At 43.5% G+C, this 12,165-nt stretch overlaps 1 protein-coding gene across 1 annotated transcript in view; it reads right to left on the bottom strand.

The window, feature by feature from the left end:
* Window positions 1-1,421: 1,421 nt before the first annotated feature.
* LOC143423638 (uncharacterized) overlaps window positions 1,422-12,165 on the bottom strand; it is a 122,301-nt gene continuing 111,557 nt past the window's right edge. Inside the window, exon 6 of the mRNA XM_076895124.1 lies at window positions 1,422-2,793. Within this exon, the coding sequence (XP_076751239.1) occupies window positions 1,645-2,793 (1,149 nt within the window). The 3' untranslated portion in view covers window positions 1,422-1,644. The remainder of the gene's footprint in view (window positions 2,794-12,165) is intronic.

Raw genomic sequence — 12,165 nt, 5'->3', positions numbered from 1 at the left:
CGCAAAATAGCTCTATACTTGACGACACGATTTCTCCTGGCTTTGCTAGTCTCTATTACGAAAGAACGGAATTGCCAGCGGTCCCATCAATTCTCAACCTGTTACACGCTTTTCTTCTCTCCTCTTACTTTCACCCCTCCCTTTTGCAACCATCGAGCCGATCGTTTTGTTCTGTACGGAAATATTCGCGAGAGACAATTGGACAAGACGGACTGTGCGCGTTGGTACAGAATCCACCCGTTTCAACGGGTTCCTTCGGCTTGTTCGTTGGCTAAGGAAGCGAGCTTTGACGCGACTGTTCTATTCAATTACTGCGTAATTACAAGACGATCCGTACTCGTTGTTCCGTAGAATTCATGGTTACGATGGTTACGAATAAACAACAAGTAAATAAAGGCAATCGCAATGAAGACCGTTCCACGATAAATTTGAAAGATTCAGTCTGCGTTTACGTAATTAAATTAGTTACGAAGAATGACCTACGATCACATAAGCCATCACCAATGGGACCACTAGGCAGTCAAGAGTAATGAAAGAAAAGAAGAAGAAACAAGTAAAAGCGCGAAGAAGAAATAGAACAGAAACAGGACGGCTACGGAAGGGTGTTGGGAATTAATCTAAGGAGATCTTCGGGGTGGATCACGAAGGGTAGGAAGTGTTTCCACGTCAGGCATAGAGAGTCCACGTTGGGTGATTATTCGCCACGGGTACGCGAACCTCGAGGAACACACGGGTGGTTATGGTTTCGAACCGCTTTCTAACGAACTCCGAGCGTGAAAGTTAATCAGCGTCGAGGCTAAACGGTCCGCGATCGATCTTGCCGATTCACGGTGGATCTATGGGAAGCGTCGCGATCGACACCGTGTCGAACAAGGACTTTCTAATATTCCTTCTTCATGCATGGATGCACGTTGGTATCGTAACCGATTAAAAATAGCTGGACCGATTTGCATTTGACTTGCACGCAGCTTTCGCGGAGATCAATGCGCGTCGCTGGCGTCTTGGATAGTTTTTCGTGCGAAGGACGTTTTCACGCTGAGGGTATGTCGTTTGAAATGTAAAAGAAAACAAGGCACTTGTTTGGAAAATGATCGTACAGTGTTTGAAATATACAAACGTGTATATTGGAAAAATGAGATACGTAAAGATCGTTGCGATCGTTTAAATTTACGTAAGAGAACGACTTTGTTATATGAAGAAAAAAGAAACGAAAAATGAAATGCAGAAAGGAATAGAAACATGTTGCTCGAAAGCGTTCACTAATTAACATCCCCGGAGCAAGTAGTTACCCTTGGCACTGTGCTTAATGGACAGGCTCCATGCACGCATCGTGAAACAGTTCCTAGAGAGATTTTCGGTAGGGTACCAAAAGAACACAAAGAAAGAAAGGGAGAAGGGGGGAGAGAGAGAGAGAGAGAGACGAATTCGAGCGACGCTCCACTTATACGGAGAGTAGAAACGAAAAGAAAAATAAAACGTGTCGAAGAAGCGTCGTTCGAATTGTCGATCCTTGAAAGTCCGTCCGGGAAAGCGACGGGACACGGGTCGGGTGATTGGCGAGGAACAAGTGTGTACGCGAAGAAAAGGAAGGAACCGAGGAGAACTGGCGAGGATTTCGCTGCTACTCTCCAAGACCAGCCGGAGTTACTGTTTCTCCTTAAGCCCGCTGAGGAGTGCGTGGCTCTCCATCGTTGCGCTTAGATTGCTCAGATTGCTCAGGTTTCCGAGGTTTCCCAGGTTCCCCAGGTTCCCTAAATTCGGTTGGTGCGCGTAGTTTCTGATTTGATGGAGGCTGATCAGTTGATTCGGGAAGGAGGTCGCGTTCTGGTTGGTGGTGGTGCCGGACGTGACGCCGGACGACGACGAGGCCGGTGATGCTTTCTGCGTCGAGTTGAACGCCTCGTAGAGGTATGGCCTGGGAGCCGGATGATGGCTGCCCGGGTAGTGCAAGTGGTTCAGCGCGTTCAACGGGTGTTGCATGGAGGAGATCGAGTTTATCGAGATCGACGAGATCGGCGTGAACGCCGAGCTGCTGTTCGGGTGATGGTTGGCGCCTGGTTGTGGTGTCTGTTGCCTGGAATCGTTCTCAATGGATTCGCCACGGTGGCCGTGGCCTGGTAACAGCATCTCCGGGTTCTGGTTCTGATGGTAGTCGGTGTGGTGATGGGGTAGCCGGTCGTGGAGGTCGCTGATCACAGAGTCGGGGCTGACTTTCGGCCAGTAGTGGTCCTGATGGTGGGCGGCCATCGCGTGGATAGACGGCCTAAGTCCGGTGCCGATTATCGGCGGTCTCTTGTCCGTTCTTTCGGCGTGTTTCTGCATGTGCTTCGCCAGGTAAGTCTCCTGGGTGTAACTCTTACCGCAGTACTGGCAGATGTGCGTCTTGAGGTGCTTCGACTCCTTGTGCTTCGGTATGTGCTCGAGCAGGCTGGGTTCGTCGGAGAAGCACTTGTAGCAGGAGTTACACTTGTACGGCTTGTCGGTCTGGTGGCAACGGGAGTGGCTCTGTAGGTTGCTCAGCTGGCTGAACGCCTTCGTGCAGCCTGGATGCCGGCACTTGTACGGTTTATCGCCGGTGTGCGTGCGGATGTGCTGCTGTAGGTGGCTCAGTTGGGTGAACTTCCGCTGGCAAATCTCGCAGCGGTACGGCTTGATGCCCAGGTGGATCCTGGTGTGCTGCGACAGGTACGAGGAGTTCGCGAACGCCTTCGAGCACTGGGTGCACTTGTACGGCTTCGCCTCGCGCATGTGGATCTGCGTGTGAAGTTGCAGGTCCGCCTTGCTACCGAATATCTGTGGACAAACGAAAAGGAATACGTGTTACCAACTCGCTGAGCGATCGACTACGTTCTACGTCGAAGGGTGTAGGATCGCGGACGGTACGACAGAGATGAAGGGTTTCACGATACGCATCGATTAAATAAACGAACCGACGGAATAGCACGAAGAACCGTATCCGATAAACGTGTAACGGCGGTGGCCGTTTTAGCGGTGTCTATCGCGCCTCGATTAACCGAATAATGAAAGAGAACCAATCGACAGGTGAAGGGGTTTCATCGTCGTCTGGATTGTCCGGTCTCCTTCCATCCGCGCGGCCGGTCGCTCCGCTTCCTCCTTCTCTCTCCATCAGGGACGGCGCATTAGCCGAGCGCCGCGGTATATTTATAAATAAATAAATGTAAACGGGGACTGGCAGTAGCCGGAGCGTACGTGTAAACCGGGGAGAGGATGGCCTTGTCTATCATGGCCTAGCCTGCAGGCATACCTGACTGACTGGCTTCGGCTACCGCATACGGATCTATCTTTCTCACTTCCTCTCTTTAATTCCCCCTACCAGGTCTCATTTCATTTCGTCTCTTCGTCCTTCTTCGCCGTCCCTTTTTCTTTCTACCCTCGATGCCTCGGCTCTCTTTGTACGGCAACGTTCGTTCGTCGGTAGCCTTAAACATCTCTCTCTCTCTCTCTACCTCTCTCCCCCCCCTCTCTCTCTCTTTCTCTCTTTCCTCCTTTTTTTCTTCCCCTCTTCATTTTTTTCTCTCCTCTTTTCACTTCCACTGCACCTTCTCCTCTCTTGTTCTCTCTACATCTGTTTCACGGAACGAAGAAAAAGTGCGCGCGCGCGCAAGAGAGAGAGAGAGAGAGAGAGAGAGAGAGAGAGAGAGAGAGCAACGACGTTCATTACTGGTATTCCCGATTCCCGCGCGCTATCGATATTGACTCGGCCATCGAGTTCTAATTTGTCCGCGATCCACTCGATAGCCCGCAGAGGAAACAGAATTTCTTGAGCCCACCCCCTTCTGGGTCGTGTCTCTCGCGTGGACAACAAAGTTGCGAGACTTCCGGTGATTCCACGAATCGAGCGCGATCGTGGCCGTGCAATTTCTGCCGGATGGACCGGTTCTCCAACGACGCCTTTTTCAAGCCACAGAATACCTCGTTAGAGTATCCTTCGATTCCTCTATTCTTTAACGTCGTTCCGCATTACCCAATTTCGCTTGAATTGCCACCGACGAATCAACGTCCTACCTCGTGTCTCGAGTTTTATAGGCGCGACGGTTAGAGGCCAGGGGGTTGGAGCGCTGGATAGCAGATGCGGAGGAGGGTTGCAGCAACAAGTAATTCACTCGGGTCATGTGATTCGATCCTGAAATTACGACGATGCGTGTTTCCAGTTCTTGGAAGTCGAGCGGGACATCACGAACGATCGGGGACGAGGGTATCGCACCGGGATGACGCCAGGAATCATGAAAACTATTCTGGACACGCGAGGAACTATGCAGAGGCGGTCGGTTTCCTGACTGATCGCGAATCGCTCGTGATTGTTACGTAAAATGACGGATTCCTTTCTCGGATCACTTTGTGCCACGCCCCGGGATCATAGCTGCCGATCCGTGGCCTTTCGTGGATCATGCTTTTCCATCGATTTCGACGCTCTATTTATAACCTTGCGTTCAACTGGGCTAATTCTCTGTCAGAAGCTTCTTTGCGTGCTGGATTAAAGATGAAAAAAAGAGGAATTGATATCCGTTGCATGTTGATTTCATACGATACGCTTTTTTTTTTTTTAATAATATACATGCATAACCTGGGAATTAACTGTCTGTTTCAGTTATGAGGTTGATTGTCATATTGAATTTTTGTATCTCGTTAATAATTCCTCAGTTTAGGTTACGTCATTCGAATAACTAAATAATATGTATTCGAAACATATTAATATCAAACAAAAGTAGGAAGTTTGTTAAAAAAGATTAAAAGTTCCCTTCGACTACAACCAACATCTTCGCCTTACAAATTAGTATCAAGTACAATAGATCTCTCATAATGGATACACGCTCCGCTACGTTTTAAAATTACGCTCGATGCATCGATCTTCCTAACTCGCCGCTTTTTCTATCCATCGTTTGCTACAAAGTTGCCATTCAGCTTGATGCATCAACCGATTTCCTCGATTCGATCGCGGTCTTCCAAAAGAACCTGACCGTGAATTAGATTGAGCCTGTCGCGCAAAAAACACACCAACTGCTTATCCAGCAAGTCGTTTTTTAATTTCTTCTAGGAAAAGTGACAGGAGAGCCACTTGGCGGAAATGCTCGAGCCGTTCTTATAATAACTCACTTTGAGTTCAGTAGCTAAAACCACGCGAATCGATCAATTAATCTAATTCCACAAGAAATGAACCAGAATATTATCACCCTTCAACTCCATTCGCATAATCCTGCTCATAATTCGTCCATTGTTGTCAGTGATGCGTGTCGAGTAGAATGAATGAAAAATCGGTTCGTGATCTAAAAATCGAACAACGCAAACGAGGTGGAATCGAAGCGTTTCCTCGTGGACAAAATTTTCATGCCGCGTACCCGCGGATTTTCTCTGCCAGTCAATGAATGATGCGAATTGCGGAATGATTGAAGCGGAACAAATGAATGCGCGGGAGATCGGACTGATAATCTCGTATGCGTGCACGGAAACGCCTCGAGAAACGAGCACCAAGTACGCAGTATTTGATCAGAAACACGTGAATCGTGTTCTCTTTGCAACGCCGCGATTATCATCTCTCCTTTGCCACGACGCTCAAGATTTGAATCCAGCCAACTAACCACGTTTTCAATGAACAATCCGTCTTGTACTTACTCGTGTCCTACGATGGTCCTAAATGTAATACAAATTTCACCGATGAATCGAGGGGATGTTATTATTTCTCGAACGAGTTCGATGTGGATATCGGTTTTTAATGGGTCGGAGGACCTCGTTTCATGGTAGACGTACGATCTTTTCGAGCATAGATAAGCTCGGTTCGAAAGAATGTAAGCAACGGGGAAAATACGATTATAGGAGCATGAGAGACAGGCAGGAAGATGAGGTCGTGGAATTACAGGATTGCAGAGGGAAGATAAAAATATGGGTCCTAGAGCGGAGGGCAGAGAGGCTTATTGGAAGAGGAACAGCGCAGAGATGAAGGGTTCAGGGATGCACCGCCGCAGGGCGAAGTAAAATAGACTTCGGGAGAGGACTGGCTGTTTCATAAACTGTGGACGGTGGTTCAGACACGGTGGTTCGATAGTCGGGCGTAGAGAACAATACGTCTGTCTTGCTCGAATTAGCCGTTTCTTTAGCGTTCCGCAGGTTTCTCGCAGCCAGTTGGCCTTCTTAAACCAAGTACGATTAAAATGCAATTAAGTGGCTTGCGGTCGTACTTTGTGAAGCAATCTTTATCGTTAAACTTGCCGTTGGATCAAACTTTTCTTCGCTACATATTTGTTACAATAAGATTAAGTAGAATACTTCGAATGGGAATATTTTCTTATGTTATGTTATTTATATTATATGTTCTCTATTAGTATCATATGATGCTAAGAAATTATTTTTACGCTTCTTTTTTTCTTGGCTGTTTGAGAATCTTTTTTTCTTTCCTTATATTAACTTGAGAAATAATTATCGTTTTTTAGGTATCATCGAGTTTCACTTCATTCGTAGGGGTTGAAACACTGAATTTGTTCAACTTGACCAGACTCTTACAACAAAATTCTGACGTTAACGTCGAAGTTGACATTAAAATCTGATATTAAAAAAAGGAAAGTACGAATTTAAAGATTGAAAAATACAAGCGCTGTAAGTTACCCGTAATTAAGTTCTTACTTAAATTTCAGGGTGAATTAAGGAAATCAGATAGCGACTAGCTGAAAAAGTGATTACTATTTGACGAGTGTTTCCAGTACACCAAAGTAGGTATACGAACACTTATGAAGCCTATTATCGACAAAGTTCACAAAGCCACGCGAGTTCCAACAGAACCCTCAACAGCCCCAGCGCAATCCGACTTAGCAGAACCTGCGCGACGCAACGCGACAGCCGTGCGTACAGTCGTGTAGAATGGAACCAGAAGCGGGGCATGCATCACTGGCTACATCACTGGCTACACGCATGAACGAAGCCTTAATCTTCAATCGTATCAGTCTTTCCGCCGATAAACAACCTGCAAGTGGGAACAGTCGAGTTCTGCATCGATCCAAGGAAGTTTAAAGAACAAGAAACACGGTCTGTTAAATAATAATAATAATAATAATAATAATAATAATAATAATAATAATAATAATAATAATGAAGAAGACCGAAAAATGGGGGACGTGTGTCCTGTTAATTAATTCGCGATTCTTCCAAAGATCTTCCTCGATATCTGCGGCAGTCAAGAGGAGCGACTCGACCTCGACTCGTCCTTACTCGTGATTTATTCGGTGATCGTTGTTGCGTGCGTCTTCAACAGCTGACTTGCCACGTCCTTTAACGGCTTGGGACCAGTATTTTTTATTTCCTCCTTTCGAAACGCGTCCTTGCCGGTGTCAAGTTCGCGCTCAGGCCCACGTAACACGCTTGTTCCGTCTCTCGCCATCATTTTCCCACCTTTACCCCCTTCCGTGCACCTTCAGAAACCGCCTCTCTCTTTAGACGGGGTTTAGTCGTGATTAATCCAGAGGATCAAGGAATCGAGCAGGAAATTCAGTTTGAATCTCGCGAAGTGTCAATAGAAAACTGCTCGATGCACGCATCGGTAGTGACTCCAGCTTGGAAGAGAGTGACAAAATGGTTGCTCGCTCCCACTAGTTCCGTAGATCAATTTTTGGACGAAGATTTTCTTTTTTTTTTTATAGTCAAATGTTCGGGGATATAGCTTTTTTTTTTTTTAAACCGATCGAGGATTTTTTTTATTTTTTTTCAACATGGTATACTGTTCATGGCGGTGTTTTCTTCTTCTTTAAGGGAACAACAACATTTGCTAAGGCTGGTATAGAGAGAAGCAATTGGAAATTAGCCAAGTGACGATATTTGCATAGAATAGATAAAACTATTGCTAAACTCATTGCTTTCGCGGAACACGTCTTAAAACATATGTGAAAAAAAAGGATGTTAGAACTACTTTGCTATTATTTCGCGAGAACCTTAAGTTCCAACAGTTATGAAAGAACGGACCTGAAAACTATGAATCCTCGACTGATTTTTAAATAATTACATAAGCCAGCAAGTATAGACGGCGATATAGACGTTCAAAAAATTGTTTGATGTATTCGTAAATAAAATTCGCGATATCTGTGTAACAGCGCATTCTTACACGAAATGCGTATTTATCTCGCGCGAATTATTACATCGTCGAGGATGAGCGATTAGTGGATCCCAAGGCTCTTGTCGTAAATAATCCCGGCGGACGCAACGTTCCGTTCGATGCAAATTACGCGCCACTGCTTTACAAATTGACACTTTTAATTGATAGAAGACTTTGGACGTGACCTTGAAAAGCGGCTTGAAATCCCTCCGGCGATCCTTTTCTTTATTCCAAACGTATCCTCGCGGATGATTCACTTTCGAAAGGATGGAAAAAAACGAGAAAAATGGGCAGCCATCGTGAAATCTTCCTTCATTGTTCGCATCGCGAAGAAAGAAGAATTGTTTTCGATTATCAGAGAAGCGATTACCTGTCTCAATTCTACTGTTTAGATATATTTAAGAAATGATAAAATTATTTGGCAATATTTAATTAATTACGGGTTAATTGCAAATCGTAATCGAATTCTGTTGTTTGGTATTCACCAAGGATAATTCGATTATAGCGTAAGATTTAAGATTATAGGAAATCTGTAGAATTTCGCTGGTTTAATCGAATTGTCATTTCCGATTCCGTAAACGGTTTTTCGAAAAATGGAACGCGACGACGCAAGAGCAGGGATCGGTGGTCGTGGCGGAAACGAGAGATACTAATGTCGAGTTCCGAAACACAGCGCGTGTATGCGAGAAATGAACAGTTTTAATTGCGAAACGTTGGGACACCGTTGGCCTCGAGGCTCGCACCGGCTCGCTGTTACTTCTGTAATTCGCTGATTAATCGGCCACGATTTACATCGCACGACGGTTAAGTAACCGAGAAAATCACATCCGCGGTAATTTCTCCGCATAGAGTTGCTCTTGATGACTGTTAGGGAGCTTGATCGATCGCTCGAAGGGAATTTCTTTCCGCTCCGTCTCTGCTCTTCTTCAACGGTTACCGCTTGGTTCGAGGCGTCAAGTTCGATGGCAACGTCGACGTATGGAGTGAAACGAGGGAAATTGTCGCTAAAGATGTGAAACTCCGGGAAGGCGCAGTCCCGTTGGAATACAACCCGGGTGTAAAACCGATTCAATTGTGGAACGGTTAATTAAAGGTGCGTGACTGTGTGTAACGAAGTAATTGCAAAACGTCAATATTCTCAGGATTCTTAAGTTTAGAGGATATTCATGAATAATTTATATGGAGACTCTAAAAACCGTCTGGTAAAAAGTGTTCACAATAATTTACGAAAATTCCAGCGTGTCTTCGAAAGGTTACGGACGAACAAGTCATCGCTGAAATTTTTACGAGTATTAAGTAAGAGAAATATTTCATTTTTGCGTCACTATAGAAGCCTACGCCAACAGAACTTGATTAACCGAACAATCGTGTTTTAAACATTTCGAACGCTGGAGCTACGATTATTTATTCCTTCTACGATTTCGTAATACCATTGATCAAGTTAGTAATGTTATTCGAGAAGCAATTAATTGGTCGATTATTGCTGGAAATCTTATTAGTCGGAAAGAGACTTTGAAAAATTTCGTAGAAATCAATGACAAAATTCTGCGTGCTAAAGTGTCTGTATTCTTTCTCTTTGGCATAAGAAAGATCGTAGATCCAGCTACGTCTTTAGACTAAAGCCTACGCGTAGCCTCGGGCCAGAACCCGTAAATTCAATTCAAGTATTCGACCTTAATGACGGTTCGTGGCAAGCGCGAGAGAACATTCGGCAGTCGTCAGGGTCGAGGCAACTGAAAAAAATCAAGTTCCTTTACAATTTCTGATGTCCTGTACTTTGTATATTTCTTATTTTTTGAAAGAAAAACGTACAAATTAATATGCAGAAGATACATTTAAAAGATACACTTTACTTTTTTCTATTTTTCGTGATTATAACATTTTCTCATTATGACAGTTATTGAATATTTTTAATAACAAGAGGGTAGCACTTCGGATCGATTAAAAAATGTAAAATTCCTCCTTTGAAGTACAATAGCATTTTCTTTTTGAAACATATCTCATTGCACTGGTAGACTCCATTTATGAAAAAAGGACGAGATGTGGAGTAACTATTTTCCAAATACACATTTTCTCTAAACACGGCAGTTCTTTTTTATTCACAGCGTTCAGGCAGTTTTAATTTGTCAACAAAGACAGGAGCATTTGGAAAAACACTGAGATCAACGCGACGAGAAATAAAACGATGTTCATCATTTTCGTGAACCGAGCATCAAGCATCCCCCGGTTCCAAGGTCATCCGTAAAATCACTACCCTTGCTTTCGCATGTTTCCACGCGATTGGCGAACCGTTCGGTTTCCACGAAATTTTATATCCCTACGAAACGATTGTCCGATGACTGCTTTGCACACTGCCAGACGAGACTGGTTAATTAAGAAAAATTACCGAGGAGACGATAACCATTATCTTACTCTAAAAATTCTACGAAATCCAACGTAAACATGAATTATTCAACCCGTTGAACGTTTCTGGATAACACCTCTATCGTAATTCGTAAAAATTCAGAAAAATCCAGCGCTACCTACAGATACTCATATATACGGCGCGTTTTATCATTGACCATTTGCGTTACAACTGGATGGTTTGATCAAATTTATTATTTAGTTTAATTTCCTGTTTTAGTTTCTCTTTCGTTTGCTGCTAGCGATATATCATCGATTATCTGTATGCGTTGCTTTCTGTAGGTATAAATGAGTCCATGCTCGCAGAAATGTAAATATTATTATAGTAACGCGTGCCATTTTCATTTCTTGCTAATATATAATTTTAATTGCCAGATTTCTAAAAAATATTAAGAATTCCTTTCAAAATATTTGTCCTAATATTTCCAGGTTCATCCCTTAAAGAAATAACTGGTGTCAGATATTAACACACTCGTGAATGTTACACTCATTTTATGTAATTATAATAAGCGAACGAAGCATCGAAGGGATGTTTTCAAACGAAATCATCTCATTCGAACGAATCGGAACAATATTGCGGAATTGGAGGGAACGATTTTTACCGTGATCACCGAATCGACACGGTTATTTAACGAATAACGTGATCTGCCACGCATCAATTTCTATCGGATCAAGGGAAAACCCGAGATAGAGGGAGATAGGAGAAGAGTGGAGGCGAGAGAACACGGTGGCGAAAGTGATTCCGGCCGTTTGGAACTCGCGTCCAACCCCGTGACAACCTGTTGATAGAAATTTTCGACCGGTGAAACGTGTCACCGAGTCGAGCCACGCTCGCCACGCGATAATTGCATCAGCGTTCGGCCAGTGTACACTGGCGGAAATTTTATTTGGAAACTGTCCACCGTCTTGCCCGCGCCATTTTGAACCGACGCGACGCTTCAATCTTTTATACGTAACCGCTTTTCTGTACGCGATCAAATAAAACGCGAATTCTCATTGTGCTCGTCAGCAATTTTATTCGATGAAACCGAAACTTTGCTTTGCCTTCTATTTCTTTTTTTCTTTACTTTTTTTTTTTTTAACTAACTAACTTTATCGAGTACTTGAAATTTGGTAATTATTTACTTTATGCTTATTTACTTATTTACTTTAATTATTTACTTTATTTACTTTATTATTTACTATTACTATATAATTATTAAATTATTTACTTTATAATTAATTTTTCCTAACAATTTAATTGATAGTCTAGAATTAAAAGACTGAAGTACCTAAAACTATTATCAAATAAATGTTTCGGCATTCTATTTGTAAGAAATTGTCTTGAAACAGTTACAATTCTGTTGTAACGATGATTTATTTAAATGGAATAATCGTCGAAAGACGGGGAAAGGAAAAGCTCGTTGAATTCATGGTAGAAAGAGGATAGCAGGCTTTTGTGGCAGATAATTCAATAAACCTAAGCATCCTGCTTCTGTAGAATTAAATAACGTTTATACTGCGGGAGTAAAGCTCCATAAAAATGCGGGCCTAGTCGTATATTTCCACAGTAAAAGCAGTGCGACGAGCGCGTCTTTTCAATAAAACAATTCGCAGATAACAAAAAATGGCGCAGCCATTGTGACGTAATTAAATGGCCAATCCAGAACGGTTCGCGTCACAATAGG

This window comes from Xylocopa sonorina, chromosome 5 (assembly GCF_050948175.1).
Source record: "Xylocopa sonorina isolate GNS202 chromosome 5, iyXylSono1_principal, whole genome shotgun sequence".
Taxonomy (NCBI): Eukaryota; Metazoa; Arthropoda; class Insecta; order Hymenoptera; family Apidae; genus Xylocopa; species Xylocopa sonorina.
Note: the sequence above shows the minus strand (reverse complement) of the source record. Positions and strands in the feature narration are given on the sequence as shown.